Source organism: Portunus trituberculatus, chromosome 23, assembly GCF_017591435.1.
Source record: "Portunus trituberculatus isolate SZX2019 chromosome 23, ASM1759143v1, whole genome shotgun sequence".
Taxonomy (NCBI): Eukaryota; Metazoa; Arthropoda; class Malacostraca; order Decapoda; family Portunidae; genus Portunus; species Portunus trituberculatus.
In genome coordinates, this window is record NC_059277.1 from 7,634,770 (window position 1) to 7,654,878 (window position 20,109).

Sequence of the window (20,109 nt, forward strand, 5' to 3'; positions counted from 1 at the left end):
CAATAAAATTATCTAATCACACCCAAAAATATCAAGGTAAAAATATGTCCCAGTACTGAAGAGATTAAGGATTGTTCAGGGATGGTCTTAGAGATGTGTTTAGGGGGGAGGGGAAGGGTTTAAGGGATGGTGGTAGAGAGGGAAGTACTTTAGGATTGTCAGAGGGTGAGGGGTATCTAGGGGTGCTCTGCCCGTGGTTAGCAGAAGGGAGGGGAGACGAGAGGGTGCTCTTGAGTGATTTTATATTGGGTGAGGAGTGTTAGTGGTTCCAGCGCCAGGGGTGTCCAAGAGGCCCTTGCAAGAGGAAGTGGGTGTCCTTAGGCGGAAAGCTGGTGTAGAAGGAAAGGGCGGAAGAGGAGGGAAGTTGACTCTAATATAATTTACTAGTTAGTCAAGTTAGTTAAGTTGCGCAGAAGGGCGAGGAGGGACGGAACGAGGAGCGTGAGACAGTTGTCTTAGTTTAGTGTTTATTGAATTGTTCTAATGCTGTTAACGTGACGACAAGGCGACGCTCTTGTTCCGGATCTTATTTATCAAGTCACTCCGCTAACACTGTAATGAACAAAGAATCATGACGTGTTTCCTCTCCACCATGAAATTCCTCCATGTTTCCTCAGGCATTCCTGAGGAAACTCTCTCTCTCTCTCTCTCTCTCTCTCTCTCTCTCTCTCTCTCTCTCTCTCTCTCTCTCTCTCTGTATATTCATGTATTTATAGAGAATTTTCCACTCAGGGTAAAATTTTCTTCCACGTTTAATATATGGCAAAACTCGTGCTTAACCATGTATACAGAGACAGACAGACAGACACACACACACACACACACACACACACACACACACACACACACACACACACACACACACACACAGAGAGAGAGAGAGAGAGAGAGAGAGAGAGAGAGAATGTATAAATTTTGCAAACTGCATCTCGTCTTGATGGTGACAAAGGCAGTTTACGCCGAGCAGAGCTAAACAGAGGCTGGCGGCGCTGCGACACACGACACGGCTCACAACACACGCCAGGCAGGGAGGCAGAGAGGCAGACAGGCAGGGAGGCAGGGACGCCACGCAGAGGGAGGCGGTGAAGGCACGGGAGGAAAACAAGGCTAATTCTTAAAGTATAAAGGGAAGAGCGAGATAGAATTAAGACGGTGGAAATATATGAAATTAAAGAGTTTTGGTGGTCATTAACCAAAATGAAATGAGGATAGCTGTGATGATGATGGTGATGATGATGATGATGATGATGGTGGTGGTGGTGTTGGTGGTGGTATTAGAGGAAACATTTAGCTAAGAAGTACTGAAAATGAGAAGAAAAGGAAGAAAAAGAAAGCTACGACGCTGAAATGAAGAAGAAAAGAGAACAGCACGAAGAATACAGAAATAAAATGAAACACACACACACACACACACACACACACACACACACACACACACACACACACACACACACACAGAGAGAGAGAGAGAACAAAGAAAGAAAGAACGAAAAAAGAAAACAGAGAACGGAAAGGGAAAGAATGAAAAAAAAAATAAATAAAAAAAGAACGTCATAATGCGGCACCACCACCACCACCACCACCACCACCACCATCAACCACCATTATTTTGTTATTGAACGCCACCACCACCACCACCACCACCACCACCACCAGCATCCTACATCTCCTGCAGGATACTGACCTACTTGGCCTCACGCCGAACTTTAGTAGGACATACTGAGGAAGAGGAGGAGGAGGAGGAGAAAAAGAAAGGAGAATGGGAAAAAAATGAACGTAGTGAAGAGATATAGCGTGAGAGAGAGAGAGAGAGAGAGAGAGAGAGAGAGAGAGAGATGAAGGGATGGATGCTGACGATAGAATGTTATGAAAGAGATGATGGATAGCGAGTGAAAAGGTGAAGAGGAGGAGAAGGGAGAAGAAGAAGAAGAGGAGGAGGAGGAGGATATAAGGTGATCGAGGAAGGACGCTCGGTGAAAGAAGTAGTGTTATTGGATGAGAGAGAGAGAGAGAGAGAGAGTTACACCTCCACCTGCAAGTAACTCTTCCTAGGCCATTATCGACCACCTCACATTTTGTCGATAAATAAATGTCCCGACTCACGTTTCCATCCCCCTCACCCCTCTCTTCTCTCCTCCACCCCTCCCTTCCCTCCTCATCCCTCTCTCCTCTCCTCCACCCCCTCTCTTCCCTCCTCACCCCTCCCTTTCTTTCCTCACCCCTCCCTTTCTCTCCTCACCCTCCCTTCTCTCCTCAACCCCATACCTTCCCTCCTCACCCCTCCCTTTCTCTTCACCCCTCCCTTTCTCTCCTCATCCCTCCTTTTCTCTCCTCCATCCCTTCCCTTCTTTCCTCTCCTCTCCCTTTCTCTCCTCACCCTCCCTTTCTCTCCTCACCCCTCCCTTCTCTCCTTTTCACCCATACCTTTCTCTCTTCCATCCTCCCTTTCTCTCCTCCTCACCCCTTCCTTTCTCTCCTCATCCCTCTCTTTCTCTCCTCATCCCTCCCTTTCTCTCCTCCATCCCTCCCTTCTTTCCTCTCCTCTCCCTTTCTCTCCTCTTTTTCTCCTCTCTCTCCTCCACCCTCCTTTCTCTCCTCCTCCTCTCTCCTCTCTCTCTCTCTCTCTCTCTCTCTCTCTCTCTCTCTCTCTCTCTCTCTCTCTCTCTCTCTCTCTCTCTCTCTCTCTCTCTTCCAACTCTTTCTCTTTCTCTCCTCTATTTCCTCTCCTCGTTTCTCTCTTTTCCTTTCTTCTTCTTCTTCACTTCTCTTCACCTCTGTTCCCTTATATTCCTTTCGTCCATCCTTTATTTCCCTGTATTTTTGTCTCCATCCATTTTGCTTTCCTTCATTACAAATCTCGTTCATTTAATTTCCCTTCCTAATACATTCGGGGCCGCCGTGGTACAGTGGAACCATGCGTGCTTTGGGGTCCGAGGGGTCTCCAAGTGCACGGGTTCAAATCCTGTCCACAGTCCGAATGTACGTTGGGCTTCCTCACTCGGGGCAACGATTTCCTAGCGGGTGGGCTTTGAGATAGGAAGTACCCCATAAAAGTATCCCCTTTAGCTCATAAATTCCTGTGAAAAGCCCACATGGTGTAAATAAAGATAAAAAAAAAATCTTAAAAACGCAATATCTGAAGATCTAGTGTAATGCGGAGGTGTTGCTAATTTTCCCACACGTGTGAAGAATGTGCACAGGTATTGGTTGGCAGGTAGGACTATATTAACTCCTTCAGTACTGGGAAGAATTTTTACCTTGAGTTTTGGGTACGATTAGGCGATTTTATTGACATTAGGAAGTGCCTATGGATGTTAGATAATTAATGGCTAGAATCCTCACTATTTTCGTCCCTCCAACATGAGTTTCTGAAGTTGTAAGCAGAATGAATAGGGAAACGCGTCATGGTACTCAAGGGGTTAATGATTTAAAAGGTAGAAATTATTGTGAAATTTGAGACTGAGAACTGGGAGAGAGAGAGAGAGAGAGAGAGAGAGAGAGAGAGAGAGAGAGAGAGAGAGAGGAAGAGGTGACTCAGCATTCCTTTTCCTCAAGTCAGAAGCAGGAAAGAAAAAAGAAGGTATTGTGTATTTTCCTCACAGCTTGATAAACGATCGCAAATCAAACACAAGGGAGGAAAGTCTTGACAGATACACCTGCTGCCTACACTCACCTGTCACTCTGCCTCACCTTTACACCTGCCTCTTACACTCACACCTGTCACTCTCACCTCAACTCGCAAGACGAACCTGCCACCTCATCTCATTTATCATTTACATCTTCAAGTTATGCTATTTTTTTTTTTTTTTTTTTTATTGTGTGTGTTTTATCATTTGTATTTATCGTTACTAATGTTTATTTTTTTCTTGTGTGTGTCTTTTCTTTCGTTTTGTTGATTTTCTGTTATTCATTTTTTTTATTTCTGTTTACTGTTTGCCATTTATTTAAGTTTTGTGTAAGAATTTACTTCGTTCGCTCCAATATTCTGTTATTCTCACTATTTTTTTTTTTTCTATTTCATTCTTACAATTATTTTCCACATTCACTTATTTACCGTCTTTCACACTTTTTTTTTTCTTTCACATTCACGTTATGCATAAGTTTTTCATTCATTCACTCCAGTTTTTTTTTTTTTTTTTTTTTATCGTTCACACTTCCTTTGATGATCACTCTTATTCATATCATGCACACTTATTTTCCCTATTCACTCAACTGTTCCATCATCCACACTCTCTTCACTCACACTTGTTACATCCGCTCCAGTGTTTCCGCCATACATTCCTCAGGTGTGTGTATTTTTTTTATCTACTCGCCTACACCTTACATCACTTCAGTGTTTACCTGGGCCACACCTGCCGAGCCTCACACATAGACAGTGTTGCGTCACCCTTAGCCTTGGACACTTTTATTAATATATATATATATATATATATATATATATATATATATATATATATATATATATATATATATATATTTTTTTTTTTTTTTTTTACCATAATAAGAGAAGGCTGTCTGTAAATTAGCTTAATATCAAAGAGAATTAATTTTGTAAAGTGTGCACGTGTTTATCCAAATCTATTAATCCTTTCACTGTGACATGCAACAATCAAGGTCACTGAACACAACGCATGGAATCTTCATAAGCACGTGATATTAAAACCTCCCTTTAACGTGTGATGAGGCGCTGGAAGGAAAGCTAAGGAGTGTTATTACAGATCTTGAGACAAATACGAGCTAGGCGTCAAAACAAACACAAGCTGAAACAGTACAGTCGTTGCCACAAATCGAGTAACCTGCATCCATTCACAGCGTCTTTTAGTCTGGTAAACTCTGGAACTCCCTGCCTGTATCTGTATTTCCAACTTCCTATGACTTGACTTCATTCAAGAGGAAGATTTCAAGACACACACCTATCCTTTGATTATTTATATCGGCTCTGTAAGGAGACTGGCAATTTAAGTGGGCCTTTTTTCTTTATGTTTTTTGTTGCCCTTGACCAGTCCTCCTCTCTTACATAAAAAACAACAACTCAGTCTCGAGTCCTGATCTTTTTAGAGTCTGCCAGCTTTGTCATGTTCTGAGGGGAGATTATTGTCGTAGCGGTGTATATGAGGTGGAGACAGAACGCTAAACACAGTGGGGAGTGAGTGTTGATATTCCTCGAGTGCATTCCAACGTTTAAAGACTCCTGGTATTCAAGATGATCCCTGGTCCTCTATCCCTACATTAGTAACTCCACTCATTTAACCCAAGAGTGGATGGAGAGTGAATATAGATGTTCCTCGAGTGCATTCTAACGTTTAAAGACTCCTAGTATGCAAGGTAGTCCCTGGTTCTCTCTCCCTACTTCACTAACTCCACTCATTTATCCCACTGACTAAAACAAGAGTGAAAAGAATAAGAAAAACTGTGACCTTGGTTCTCTATATCTCACTAACTCCATTCATTTAACTCAGTGACTAGAACAAGAGTGAAGAGAATAAGAAAATCTATGACCCTGGTTCTCTATCCCTCACTAACTTCACTCAATTATCCCACTGACTAGAACAAGAGTGAAGAGAATAAGGAAAACTGTCGCCTTTGATGGATACAAGTGATTCACCTGAGAAAGAAAGAAATGAAGCAGGTTATGAGGAGCGGTCTTATCAGCGTATCACTTCCTCGTTTGCAATCAGAATGGACTGGATCTGTATGAAAGGGCAAAGCTTGTGTATGAGAAGTGTGGGAGGTGAGGTGAGGTTTATAGGTAGGAAGTTTATAAGAATAGTACTCGTGAAAATAAAGCTGCGAGGTACGAAGAGAGAGAGAGAGAGAGAGAGGGGGAGTGGAAGTTAAGAGATTAAAGTAAAATCAGTCAGTCGAATAGACCTGATTAAAATAGATTCCAGCTTGTTTCTGCTGTATTTGTGTGTGTGTGTGTGTGTGTGTGTGTGTGTGTGTGTGTGTGTGTGTGTGTGTGTGTACGCTCCACAGTCAGGAAGGGTGAGTATATGTAGGTAGGTAGAGAGAGAGACGGGAGGGGGGGTAGGAGAGGGAAGTGAGAGGGGGTGTTATCTCACTTCTTTGCAAGCTTATCATATCAAAATATTTTCTTTCTTCAAACTGGTTGGGGTAAAAACACAAGAAATATTAAAACACCCCACCTGCTTTCTGGCCTCCCCCGGTGTTTACATGATGACCTGGCCCCTCCCCCCTTACCTCTCCCTGCAGACCACCCCAGGGGCCAGGAATTTCCCTTAGCAGGTGGGGTGACGAATAACAAAGGGGAGACCAGACCCTTCCCTCTTCTACGCTTCTTCCTCGCCTTCCTCCTCTCCCCTCGTCTCTACTGTTGAGTGTCAAAATTGGTTCAGCTGATAGTTTATCTCCTGCCAGAATAAAGAGGGGAGAGAAAAAGGGAAGAGGGGTAGAGGGGAGAAGGAAGGGGAGAGGGGTTAGTTTGTATATAATGTCGTTTTGTTATTATTATTTTCTATTGGTCATACTTCCATTAACCCCTTCACTACCATGACGAGTCTCTATATTCATTCTGGTTACTATTTGGTGATTTTATACCGTTTCAGAAACTTATGTCGGGGATTAAGATAGTGAAGACTGTGGCCATTAATCTCATGACCTCCTTAGATACTTGCTAATGTTAATAAAATGGTCTAATGGTCTAATCACAACCAAAACTGAAGGATAAAATGCGTCCCAGTACTGATGGGGTTAGTGGTCACGCTAATTTACATCATGCACACTTGTTTTCCCTGTTCGCTCTACTGTTTCCATTACTCACACTCTCTTCGGTCACACTTATCCACTGCAGTGTTTCTCTCCATCTCCTGCGCGCCTCTTCCTTCATCCTCTCCCGTTTAATTAGTTTTCAGAGTTAAGAAATTAATTAGTGGATGTTTTAAGTAGTTATGCCGCCCAAGTTTTATTATTATTATTATTATTATTATTATTATTATTTTTATTGTAATTATTCTCTTTTTTCTTCTCTCCGCCTGCTTTTGTTTCTTTGTTTAGTTTAGACGACTTGAAGATGCGTAATGAGGCCACACTGCCTATTTTTATATGACATCTCTCTCTCTCTCTCTCTCTCTCTCTCTCTCTCTCTCTCTCTCTCTCTCTCTCTCTCTCTCTCTCTCTCTCTCTCTCTCAAGGTCATGGTGTCGCTTACTTTTACGTCGTGCATTAGGTCACACACACACACACACACACACACACACACACACACACACACACACACACACACACACACACACACACACACACACACACACACACCCGGTAGGTTAGAGCGCTTGCTTCACAAGCCAGAGGACCGGGGTTCGATTCCCCGGCCGGGTGGAGATATTTGGGTGTGTCTCCTTTCACGTGTAGCCCCTGTTCACCTAGCAGTGAGTAGGTACGGGATGTAAATCGAGGAGTTGTGACCTTGTTGTCCCGGTGTGTGGTGTGTGCCTGGTCTCAGGCCTATCCGAAGATCGGAAATAATGAGCTCTGAGCTCGTTCCGTAGGGTAACGTCTGGCAGTCTCGTCAGAGACTGGAGCAGATCAAACAAACAGTGAAACACACACACACACACACACACACACACACACACACACACACACACACACACACACACACACACAGACGGAAATTGCAATAAACTGTGGCTTGATTACTCGCTTGACTCATGACAGTCGGTAAATTTGCTCGTGATAAGCAAAAAAAAGGCTCCAATATCCTGGTCTAATGACGCAGGATGGGAGACTCATAAGAGGAACCTTCATTCACTGCATTCACTGCCACAACAAGACGGTAGCTCACTGTGTCTCCCTTTACTCATGTTATTCAGTATTCATTTGATACGTTTTCGTCGTATTAATGGTGTCACTCTAACTAGCTAGCTGTTTATTTTTTTTTTTTATATATAGTTTATCTTTTTGACCCCTTTGATACCATGACGTTTCCATATTCATTCTGCTTATTATTTCGTGGTTTTATTCAGCTTCAGAAACTTATGTGGCGGATTAAAATAGTGAAGACTCTGGCCATTAATCTTCTGACCTCCATAGTCCCTCTATAATGTCAATAAAATAGTCTAATCGTACACAAATCTCAAACTAAAAATGTATCCAAGTATCGTTTATTTTGTATGTTGTCACTGTTTGTCTATTACGATATGTTGCTTTTGAAATGTAACTGTATATTGAAATTAATTGTGTTCGTCCTTAGAGTTCATTGATAAGAAATAACTGTTTACTGATAAGACACAAGAAGGTATGTAAGGTAGTCTTTCATGGCTAACTATCTCTGCAGTATACTTCATTTATCAATCAATGTTTAAAATGTTTGAAATACGTGTAATGAGAGAATGCTTGTCTCCAGTTTTAAGAGGAAAGAAAATACCAGTGTGACTCTGAATACTGTCCCTATACCTGTCTGTCTGTTGCTATTGAGGTTTGTTTATTTCCCCGCTTGTCACCTTGTTTGGGATGTAAATAGTGGATAGAAACGTTTGTGTCACTTGTATTTATGTCTCTTCTTGCCTGTTTGATTAATTGGTTATTTTTTTGTGTGTTTTTATTTTTCAGGTGCTAATAGCGTGTTGTGTTATCATATTTTACGTGTGTGTGTGTGTGTGTGTGTGTGTGTGTGTGTGTGTGTGTGTGTGTGTGTGTGTGTGTGTGTGTGTGTGTGTGTGTGTGTGTGTGTATGCACGTACGTATAGGTCCGGGTCTCGTGTAGGGCACAGTGCCAACCAATGTTTACCTGACTTGGGGGCCTCATATGTGAGTGGCCCTAGACACACACACACACACACACACACACACACACACACACACACACACACACACACACACACACACACACACACACACACACACACACACACACACACACACACACACACACACACACACACACACACACACACACACACACACGCATGCATCTGTTAATTAGTACATACACACTTACCTTCAGACGGAAAAGAGTAGTAAGAAGTGGCCGCTGAATTATCCTCTATGGTGTTGGTGTTTTTGTTATGCGGGCCGTGTTTGGCTTTGGGTTGGTACCTCATCTGCGGATCCCACAGGAACACATAGTACAGGGACAGTATTATGGCGGCCATGGACACCGATATGACATACGCGATCACTGTAAGCAGCCGAACAATCTTTTTGTTTTGTTTCGGCTCGTATCGACTCTCCTTGTGGTTGTCGTCTGGTGTTCTGACCGGGGACGGGGCCTTCGTGTCATTGCCCAGATTTACACTCATTATTTTGTAAAGTATGATGGCGGTGGAGGGCGGCGGCGGCTTAGAGGCCTCACCCGCTGTCGAAGCACAAGACGCTGAAGAAGAAGCGAGGCTGAAGGGACAGGGCGGCTCAGAATGGTAAACAAAATCTGCTATGGCCGCGGGAACTCGCCACCCCCCGTCCACTCTCCCTCACACTCTCTCTCACTCTCTCACTAGCTCTCTCTCTCGCTCTCTCTCACTCTCACTCTCGCTCTCGCTCTCGGATCCTCTCCCAGGCAAGACATGCGCTGTCATCACTCTCCCTCTCTCTCTCTTTCCCTCATCTCAGAGTTCTTAATTTAAACGCCGTGTGTCCATCGGTATTTCGTGTACGGGAGAAGACTCGCGTTTTGCCATCAGTCTTCTGTGTGATTAAGGGACAAGAAAAGTGAAGAGGGATCGATTCAACACAGGGATCCAGGTTATCGGACATGCGCCCTCCTGCCCTTCCTCCTTCCCTCCCTCCCTACCTCCCTCCTTCCCTCCAGGCCTCTTGCAGCAGACGATGTATTCCTGGTTCTTCCTTCCCGCTCAACGTTCAGGGCATCAAGCGAGAGTTCCACGTGATAATGCGCTGCTTGTAATGGGTTTATAATGAGGGTGTGTTGGGTTTAGTACTACATGCATTTTATCCTTTGCTAGGTGTTATTAGGATTTTTTTTTCTTTTTTATTGTTATTGTGTTTCTTATTTTTTACTTTCTATTTATTTTATGTGGTGTTGGAAAATAAATGTTTGTTTGTTTAGTTTGCTTGGAATGGGAGATATTGTTCTGTCTTATATTGTAGGGCCTGATGTGTGTGTGTGTGTGTGTGTGTGTGTGTGTGTGTGTGTGTGTGTGTGTGTGTGTGTGTGTGTGTGTGTTTGTGTCATTAGGATCATAGCAACAACTCATTAAGACCATTTTAAGCATAGGTGATGAATACCATAATACGCCTTTCGAACTTCTATCTCTAAATCATCGGTTATGGCAAAGTTCTTCAATACAAGTTTACAAGCATAGCGAGTGATGTGAAGCGATGTGGCGGCCGCGCGCTAAGCCAGGATCGCGTAACTTGTATAATGCGTTTACCTGTTAAAGGGTACTGCGCGATGTAACACAGGCGGCTCGCTCCTCCCCTCCCCTTACTTTTTTGCCTCGTCTCTCCTTTTTACCTGCCAGCCTCTATACTCCCTCACCCTTAACCTCACCACGGACACTTAGCAATTTGATTATTCCAGCGTAGTGTTAAGGGTGGATCGGGAACGAGAGAGAGAGAGAGAGAGAGAGAGAGAGAGAGAGAGAGAGAGAGAGAGAGAGAGAGAGAGAGAGAGAGAGAGAGAGAGAGAGAGAGAGAGAGAGAGAGAGAGAGAGAGAGAGAGAGAGAGAGAGAGAGAGAAACAAATATCGAGCGGCAATATTAGTAATAACTTAAAAATATTGGATAGCCTCAGTACGAAAGGGCATCGTTACAAGAGACGGCACTCGGCGCGGGATAGCGAAGCGCGGCACACAGTACATCCTGCCTGCAAACGGCGCGGTGAGCGATACGTGGCTCACAACAAAACCTTGGTCACCTTGGCAACGCGTAAATAATGCACAGAAGAACGTGACGGTGGGCCAGGAAACAGATCATTGCAAGTCCTCGTCTCTACTGGCCCCGGGAAGACAGCCACCATGAAGGTCCAGCCAGAGACCTTGATTGAGGCGTATGTGTACCCACTGTTCATGGTCACCAGCGACAGGGAGCTCATCTCTGCCATGTGTTGGGGGTCTATCGGCCTTGTAGTGGCCTCCCTCATCCTCCAAGACTCATCGCCCTCCTCCCGTAGTACCTCATCGCGCTTCCTTATACCAGGGAGGGTCGCCAGATTCCTGCAAGACTGCCCCGCCTTCTTCATCCCCATGGTGCTGGTGGCGCGGGGCAAGCAGAAGGCGTACGGCAGCGTGGTGAACCAGCTGTGTCTTGGAATGTTCATCATGCACTTTTTCCAGAGGTGAGGTGATGCATGTTACCCGAACTCCGGACTATAAGCTTCCATTTACTGCTAGTGCTATAATCTGACAAAAGTAGACTCAGACGCCGTAAAGCCTGACGAAGCTGGTGTTTGCCTCTCCCTCCCTGCTGCTGCTGCTGCTGCTATTGTTGTTGCTGATGCTGATGCTTATGTTCTGATACAGGTGCTTCATCTCCCCTTTACTGATGGCAAGCCAAAAGCCAACTCGCTTCCTGCCTTTCCTTCTTGCTTTTCTGACTCAAATTTACAACGGAATCCTCCATGGCGTCTACTTCGTAAACTATTACCGCTACAATGACGAGGAGTGGTTTTACAAGCCCAATTTCTACATAGGTAAGATGTCAGATGTAATTTCAGACTATCACAAATAATAATCTAGTGTTTAGTTAATTACTTTTTTTTTTTTTTTTTTTTACCTTGTGTGCCATTCTAATAATTGTGTCTTACCTCAGCATCTGTGGAGAAGATGTAGCTGTTTAAACACTGACCATCATACATAACATCACCAAAGGGAATGTCACATACTCCAGGAAGAAATCTCACAAGAATTATTGCCATGTTTTTATTTTTTTCAAAACATTGTTTGCTAAATGTTGTAGCGGTTCACCAATATATGATGCAAACCAGTGTTTGACAAGTACTACATGTTGTATGTTCAAACATTAGAGGCGTATTTTCACATATTTAGTTTCTTCACTGCAGGGTTTGTACTCTTCCTCTATGGCATGAAGATCAACATCGGTGCTGATTCTATCCTCAGGAAATCGGAAATGCAGTCACAACTCCAATTGCCTAAAGGTTTGTGGGCCAGGATTGCGTTGATAGGAGACACTGTAGTGGAAAATGAAGAATTGATATTCATCCAGTATTTATCTATAACAGTTGTCTTATTAAAAAAAAAAAAAAAAAATTGATGCTCAGTAAAACTGTGAATACTCCTTTTTTAATGGCAAGCATGCATTTCACATTCCAGGAGGATGGTTTGAGAAGATTTCATGTCCAGATTACTTCGGAGAGATTGTGGAGATGTGGGGGTATGCCCTGGCCAGCCTGGCACCCCCTGCCCTGGTGCTGGCCAGCACCACCACACTGCTGTTGGCGCATCGGGCACGGCAGAGCCACCAGTGAGTACATGAGTCCCTTCTGAGACTTATACTTCTTCTGAGGTGAAGGATGGAGGCACGAAATCTATATAGTTTAGATTTCCTGTCATAGTAACTCTGGTGTTTTCAAGACCATACAACATGGTATGAAATATTTTTATCCTGTAAGATGAACTGTCGCGCTCTATATGTCTGTCCCTCTATCTTCCTTGAAATGTGTTGTGAAATCATACACAGATATTTTACTCTTGGCATTGCATTGATACTGGCCTGGTCTTAATTACAGGTGGTATCTCAAGAAGTATGAAGACTATCCACGAACGCGTAAAGCAGTTTTTCCATTCTTGCTGTAGGAAGGAAATACAGAACACGTCACTTGATGCACGTGTTGTCACAACGTCTAGTATATAAAAAGTAGGTACTTTCAGTGCATAATGGTAAAGGTTTCCAGGTGTATAGTTCTCCCAGTAAGGTGTCCTGTTATGTAATGTACGAGTGTCCGAAATGTTGAAACGTGTATCATATTGTATATTGGAGATCTAAGTAGATGCTACTGCAGCGCATTAAAGTTTAGGGCAAAGAAACAGCACGGTACAGTTCTCCATATTTTGTAGTAAGAACTAATGATATAATGATTTGTTAGAATATATTTAGTAAAAAAAGAACAACAGTATTTTATAAACCAGCCCCAAAAATATAACATCAGCAAAAGTTTCATTCCCCACAAGGCCAGGTGGAATGTTCCCCTTCACTCCTCTGTATACAGTCACTTCCTGTGTGTGGAGGGGAAATGTCGCAGTCTACCGTACTGACTCCTCGGCGTGACTGAGATGAAATGCAAGGATAATATTGGTAATAATAGTAATAATGATAATGATAATGATACAGATAATAAAAGAGATGTTATCAAATTTTATCGAGGACAAAATTATCAAGCGTTGACTAGATACCTAAGCAAGATCTACTGTAGTGGATGTCATTGTTATCAACGGCATTTGCATGTTAGTTTAAGAATTATTTTGACTTAATAGTGGAAAAAAAACATTGAATAAAGTCCTACCTAAATGAGAATCCAAAGAAGCGTGATGAGATACGCAAGACATTTATGAAGTCAATACCAACATCCTTGAGAAATGAAAGAAAGAAAATAAATGATCAGTAAGCATTTCCACATCTAATTTGAACCTTCCCAGTCTGTTTCATAAAATCTTTGATTTTGATTCAATATTCAATGTAGGCGCGAACAGTGGGAGCCGAGTCGAATCCTCCCAACTGTTTGTTTACCTCGGCAGCGTGACATGGCGGTGTGGGGGACACAGGATCAGTGATATATTTAGCCCTAACACTCACCCACCAGGAATCTTTGGTATGACGGATCGTTTTGTGTGCGTAAAGCGCTTCTATACACTTATTGGCGTAGCCCTAGTAGTGACCATGTAAATATTAGTGTATTTTTTACTTGGATTTACCAGTACTAGGGCTCGACAGCAGTGAGGAGGAAGGCGAGAGGTGGCTGTCAGTGCGAGGCGTGTCTCCTGAAGGGGTGCTCACAACAAAGACACAGACGATACCCCTCACACACCTCAGAAGCTTCCTCGGTAAACACTCGGGGGATGGCATGACATAGTACTTGCCGAGCCTTAGGTTAAGTGAAGTTTTGCAGCACTGTAGCGTGTATGTGTTTGTGTGTGTAAAGGCCAAGGAAGTGTCAATTGTCTCGTGTAACAAGGTGTCACTCCTCCTAGTTTATACTTTGGTGATGGGATACAAGGCAGTGACAGGACATGGCACACATACCAGACATGCCTTGATCTTAATGGTGTTTGGCATTTCTTAGAGGGGTCAGTGACACTATGTTTTCAAGCTGTACCTTTCCAATGAAGTGTGTGGTGCTCTGCTTTATCTTAGTGAACATCTACACAGGAAGTTTGAGTCAGTGTTAAAGACTCATCCTGACTTTTGTGCTAATCAGTTGATGATGTTGATCATTAACTTGCATGTTCTTGTAAATATTTTTTTTATAATATTTCCAGATGCAGGCATTTGGGTGGAAAAGAAAGGCAGGGTTAAGTAAGCCTCAGCCTGCTGTCTTTTCTGAAGAAAATGTAGAAGAAAGAGATGGAACTGAAGATCCTAATGTTGATTGGCTGACTGCAACTAAACGTCCAAAGGTAATATGTTGCTTTACATTTCCTCAATCTCAATATAAAATTAAGATGTCAACTTTAATCGTGCTCTTTCCAGTATGACAATTTTGTAAGCGATAATTTATTCATTTGTTATAATAATTATGTGACTTTCATTTATTCTAAGGTATATTACGTAATTACTGCATGTACAGTATATCAACCCTATACAGTATTTTTTTTATTTGGCTCATGCCATTATACAGTGTTTCTCTTGTGGCAGAGGGACTGAGTATGCCATATTGACAAACACTTCTTTGCATTGGCCAAGTTTTGATTTATTGCCAGTCACCCAGTTGGTCCTGCTCCTTCTTGCCTGGGAGGACTTAACCTTTGCTGTCAACTGAAACAAATATTAACTTTTAAGCTTGTGAATAATGTGAATTAATACATTTTAATCCTACTCTTAAGTATGTCAGATGTGAGCTGTGAAGTTTTAGAACGAAGCGATCTGTTTGTGGCTGCAATGCAGATTATCTCAATTCTAGCATATAATTTATGTTTACATATCAGGTTGCAAGATGCGCTGGTTGCAGATGAAAAAAATCCACAGAATCATGGTTGTTGTTTTTTTCAGATATTCACATCCAAGTTTATACAATAACTGTTGTCTCATGTAAGTCACTATGTAGGGTGAAGATGAGTTTTAGGAAAAAGTGTGTGTTGGCGTAAATATTCAGTCATAGCCAATTGTGATATCCAGTATTATAATTTTCATTCATAGTAAATAATTACAGAGGGGATTATGAAAAAGATCTTGGAGAAATTATCAAAAATGTTAAGTTTGGCACGTGTGTACATGATATTTTACACAAGCAGCAACTAACCAACTGTTTTTCCTGTTCATTGGTGGCCACTCAGATACTGTAGTAGAACTCTGGCCCTCAGTGAGTACTTTGTAAGTACATCAGGAAATAAAAACAATAATTGCTTTAAAATGGAAACCCCAGCTTGTGCTCTAACCCAGGTAAGATGCATGGTGGTGTGGGTAAACATGGTTGTAGTGATGCTCAAGTAGGTGGTCTGACTCAGGAGTGGAAGACTAATCAAAGTCAAGCTTAGAAGACTGATCTGAAAATACTGCTAGTGTATGAGAATGTTCTGGGATGTTGTTAACTTTCACTTAATACCTGGCTGCTGAGGAAACTGTAGTAGATATTGCTAGATGTTAACAATGGTTAGATGGCAAGAGTGAGAGACGTGTGTGTCCATAAGAAACTACTGCCCTTGGCTCAGTGGCTTGAGTGGCTCACTTACTAATGTACTTGTGCACAAGCTGTTTGAATTAGCTACATTAGTCATACTGAGCATACTAATTAATTAAAGTGTCCACCCAGGGAGAAGGAGGGATAGTGTTGGCCTGTTGTCGTGTGTGTGAGGCTGCCTCACCCTCAGGTCACACCACCTGGAGGGTGTGACAAGTCATCACTACTTCAGAGTCACTTGTAATCACATTTCACGAAACTCTTATTCTTGTTTAGTTGGCCTAGTGTGTGTTGTTATTCTGTGCTGATTTCTATACATAATCATCATTATCATACTTTTATGTAGAACTAACTTGACACTTGATTCATCTGGCAAATAAGAAATCAGTCATAAATTTATGCCAGGAATGTTGTATTTCTAGGAAAAAATTTGCATGCACACACACACACCACACCACACCACACCACACACACACACACACACACACACACACACACACACACACACACACACACACACACACACACACACCCGGTAGCTCAGTAGTTAGAGCTCTGGCTTCACAAGTCAGAGGACCGGGATTCGATTCCCCGGCCGGGTGGAGATATTTGGGTGTGTCTCCTTTCACGTGTAGCCCCTGTTCACCTAGCAGTGAGTAGATACGGGATGTAAATCGAGGAATTGTGACCTTGTTGTCCCGGTGTTTGGTGTGTGCCTGGTCTCAGGCCTATCCGAAGATCGGAAATAATGAGCTCTGAGCTCGTTCCGTAGGGTAACGTCTGGCTGTCTCGTCAGAGACTGCAGCAGATCAAACAGTGAATTACACACACACACACACACACACACACACACACACACACACACACACACACACACACACACACACACACACACACTTACACAGGTAGCTCAGTGGGCAGACATTTTGATGAAGGCTTTTTCCACTGCCCTGGCCAGGTGCTGGAGCTAGAGGATGCCCAGGCCAAGGCACGCAGGCTGAGTAATGAGGGTGTAACTCTTGCGGAGGCTGAGCGATGGTGGGCAGCCATTGGGAGATGGAACTCCGCTCTTGCACTCACCCCAGATGACCACACCATCCATGAGATGCTGGCCCAGGCATACATGCAGGTGTGGGAAGATGTTGAGCTCACAGCATTCCCATTACTATAATTTTTTTTAAGTTTAAATATGGTGGAAATTTTCTACATTGCAATTTTCATTAAATGTTTTATGAATACATATTAATGTTTTGTAATGTGCTGCATAAGTTTCTAGTGATGTAGCAGTTTGAAGCAAAATTTTTTTCTGTATTTATAAATCAGTAATTTTTATTTTGATGTACAGTAAGCCCCCACACTTGGTGAATTAATTAGTCTGGCGAAACTACCATCAAATGCGAATTTCGCCAAGCACGAGTTCTGTATATCATATAAATTGCATAAAACATGCTTCGATCAGTCTTTGGTCATTGCCAAAGTCCCTGTTTTGACCTGTAAAATACCATCTTTCAAGCTAGAATAAAATCTTTTGCCTTTACATATCAGAACATGTACAAAACAGACCAATAAGCAATAAATTAAGCAAATAAGACATGATATAAAGGCTGTAATTCCCCTTTTTGGAAGTTTCCCTCAACTACTTTCATCCTTGCTGCCACCACCATTATCCTTACCCCCACCAGTACCACCTGTTGTGCTGGTAGAGGCCATGTTGGCAGTAAATCGCCAGAATTCGTTCCCACGCTAGCAGAACAGAGGGTAGCACAAACAAAATGGCTGAAGGGGACTCTCACACTGCATTCTGATAGGTTTAGAGAGAGGTCTGATGTCACCAGGGAGCAGCATGGTTCACCTTGCAGCCTCCAGGGGACCGCCAAGTTTGAATTAAAATCACCAAGCATGCATTCGGTGGTCCGTGGCTACCTACTACCAAAAGTGAATTTCGCCAAGATGAGATTCGCCAAGTGCGGGGGGCTTACTGTAGAGATTTTTTTTTTTTCCTTCTATTAATGGATAGAGGCAGTATGAGCAGGGATGATTGACTCACCCATTGTTGATATCTGTGATATGTCCTCAGGTTGGTGAAGTGCTCCCTGCTCTCAATGCAGCTGAGGCAGCAGTTAAGCTGTGTCCCAACTGGTGGGTGGGGCTGCAGACCCTGGGCCGAGCACAGCTTGGTTTAGGTGAAGTGGACTTGGCAGTTAAGACCTTCTCCCGGGCCGTCCATATTCGTCCAGACCAACAGGAGCTGTGGAGGGAAGACCTTCAGGTAAACTGTTCCTTTATTAGCTGTTTGGGTCAAGTACAAGTGAAACTTAATTCTTTCCATCAATTTCTGGTGTCAGCAGAATTTGAATTTTGTAGTTAAGCTTCATGTTCATTTTTGGGGCTTTGCATTAGATAGAATTGGAGAATATGTTAATGAGTGTGACAAGGTGAAGGAGTAAATGCTTACAGAAAAGAGCATGGATATTGTTGCTTAGAGACATTGTTATTTTTTCTAGCATCTCAGTGAGTAATAGTCTGTAATCAAAGGACACATGTATGTGTAGTTTTTAACAAGTGAAGAGATTCACAACCCAAATGATCTCTGTGGACTCTGACAATGTGCCATAGACTGATTCAATACATATACTATTGTGTATATTTTTACCATACCTATCTTGTTCACACAGTGGGCTGTTGGTCTGCTAAAGAAGTATCAGGAGATGAATGCCGAGAGGGAGAAACAAATTGCTGCTGCCAAAGAGAGTGGGACAGAAGTACCAGAGCTCCCTGTACCACCAGTGGAGGGGTCCATCAGAGAGCGGTCCATCCAGATGTACCAGATCCAGAAGCAGCGGGAGGCAGCTGAGGCAGGCAATCCAACAGTGATGGAGCGTGGCAAGACCATTGACCCGTCCAAGGTGGTGCGTATGAGGGTCACTTAGGTGTATGGCCATTGTGTGCCACCAATAAGAGCTTTAATACTTTTATGTAACGTGTGTGTTATATGTACAAAACTCTGTGTGTGTGTGTGTGTGTGTGTGTGTGTGTGTGTGTAATGAATGATGAAAGTACCTTTAAGTCACTCTATGCAAGTTGTTATTATTTAATTAACATTAATATCTCTAAGACAAAAGTAAAAGGCTAATTATTATTGTCTTGAAACAAAGAATTTTGATATACAGTATTTAGCTGTGTTTCCTTAAAAGATGAAAATAATTTTATATGTATTTCTCTATTCTTATAACTAACTTATTACATTTGTTGAAAAAACAAGCTTTATATACACAGTGGGGACTCAATACTCGAACACCTAAATACTTGAACACAAGAGTTTGATTTAATACTCAAAAAAATACCTGATAGTCGAACATCTACACACGTGGTTGTAAACAAAGGTTCCCTGGTGTTCCCATTCCCTCTCCGCCAGTTGTGACTTGTGCTGCCATGGTCATCAGAATAACATTGTCCTGTATTCTATCTGTAGTTTTTCATTTATAAACTTACATTAACACCAAAGGCTTATTAGTGGTGAAAATATCTTATAATAAAACGGCCGCACATTTGGTTGTATACAAAGCTCTTTCACCTCCCTTCTCGCAACCACCACTATACCGTTCTAATACTGGTAATGCCAGTATTCCAGATGCCGATGTGTATCCCTAGTCCTGCCAGAGTCTTGAGAAAAACATTCTTCTGTTTCCTGTCAGTAGTTTTTCATTTAGAAACTTACGATGGCACCAAAGAGGCTTATTAATGATGAAAATAAGGAATCTGGTGAGAGTGCAACTGTTAATGAGCCACAGCACTCCATTAGTGGATTCACAGTAATCACACTAAGAGAAAAGTTGCAAATATGTTTTCAATAATGGTGGCTCATCCTCCTACAATCTCCCTCCTCCTCCCTACCCTTTTCCCCTCCTCTTCTAAGTTATCCATCACCAGCCTTCACTTATAGTATGTACAAATCAAAATTGTAAAAAAAGAATATATTGAAATTTTTATAAACTTGAGGTTTTGCTAAGATTGGAACAAATTACCTGATTTATAGGTATCAATAGTTGAACTTTTTAATACTTGAACAGCCATTTGGAACAAATTAAGTTTGAGTCTCCACTGTATATATATATATATATATATATATATATATATATATATATATATATATATATATATATATATTCCAATCCAGAAGTAGAAAATTTTGTTTAGTGTTGATAGATGAAATACCTAATAAAAATAGTATACTGTGAAGTATTCACTCACAAATAGTAGATATTACAGAAATTTTCATATGCTCCTATTCTGAGAAGATATGTACGTACCTAGAATACTTCAGTGCAGCAGCACTT

The 20,109-nt window shown here is 42.3% G+C and overlaps 3 protein-coding genes across 7 annotated transcripts in view; 2 read left to right on the forward strand and 1 right to left on the reverse strand.

Moving 5' to 3' along the window:
• The window catches only part of LOC123507645 (putative transmembrane protein INAFM2), an 18,258-nt gene extending 8,798 nt beyond the window's left edge, over positions 1-9,460 (reverse strand). The window contains exon 1 of the mRNA XM_045260710.1: positions 8,960-9,460. Coding sequence (XP_045116645.1) covers positions 8,960-9,260 — 301 coding nt within the window. The 5' untranslated portion in view covers positions 9,261-9,460. The remainder of the gene's footprint in view (positions 1-8,959) is intronic.
• A 1,275-nt stretch (positions 9,461-10,735) lies between these two features.
• Positions 10,736-13,046, forward strand: LOC123507644 (3-oxo-5-alpha-steroid 4-dehydrogenase 1-like). Its single transcript, XM_045260708.1, has 5 exons — positions 10,736-11,257; positions 11,442-11,611; positions 11,981-12,076; positions 12,252-12,402; positions 12,668-13,046. The coding sequence occupies exons 1-5, from the start codon at positions 10,938-10,940 to the stop codon at positions 12,732-12,734; spliced, it is 804 nt and encodes a 267-aa protein (XP_045116643.1). The 5' UTR covers positions 10,736-10,937; the 3' UTR covers positions 12,735-13,046.
• Positions 13,047-13,641: 595 nt separating this feature from the next.
• On the forward strand, positions 13,642-19,330 carry LOC123507643 (tetratricopeptide repeat protein 33-like). Of its 5 annotated transcripts, XM_045260703.1 has the most exons (6): positions 13,653-13,747; positions 13,854-13,979; positions 14,415-14,552; positions 16,731-16,901; positions 17,850-18,041; positions 18,448-19,330. In XM_045260703.1, the coding sequence occupies exons 3-6, from the start codon at positions 14,415-14,417 to the stop codon at positions 18,700-18,702; spliced, it is 756 nt and encodes a 251-aa protein (XP_045116638.1). In that variant the 5' UTR covers positions 13,653-13,747; positions 13,854-13,979; the 3' UTR covers positions 18,703-19,330. The 5 variants fall into 5 exon arrangements, with proteins under 5 accessions (XP_045116639.1, XP_045116638.1, XP_045116640.1 ...); XM_045260704.1 differs by lacking the exon at positions 13,854-13,979 and having other exon boundaries at positions 13,642-13,747; XM_045260705.1 differs by lacking the exons at positions 13,653-13,747; positions 13,854-13,979 and adding an exon at positions 13,748-13,766.
• The last annotated feature ends 779 nt before the right edge of the window (positions 19,331-20,109 follow it).

Coding starts and splice junctions, on each gene's coding strand:
- LOC123507644 (XM_045260708.1), top strand. CDS start 10,938: ATGAAGGTCCAGCCAGAGACCTTGATTGAGGCGTATGTGTACCCACTG. Junction 11,612..11,980: donor CAAGCCCAATTTCTACATAG/GTAAGATGTCAG, acceptor TCTTCACTGCAG/GGTTTGTACTCTTCCTCTAT. Junction 12,077..12,251: donor ACAACTCCAATTGCCTAAAG/GTTTGTGGGCCA, acceptor TTCACATTCCAG/GAGGATGGTTTGAGAAGATT.
- LOC123507643 (XM_045260702.1), top strand. CDS start 15,089: ATGCGCTGGTTGCAGATGAAAAAAATCCACAGAATCATGGTTGTTGTT. Junction 15,535..16,730: donor CAGCTTGTGCTCTAACCCAG/GTAAGATGCATG, acceptor TGCCCTGGCCAG/GTGCTGGAGCTAGAGGATGC. Junction 16,902..17,849: donor TGGCCCAGGCATACATGCAG/GTGTGGGAAGAT, acceptor ATATGTCCTCAG/GTTGGTGAAGTGCTCCCTGC.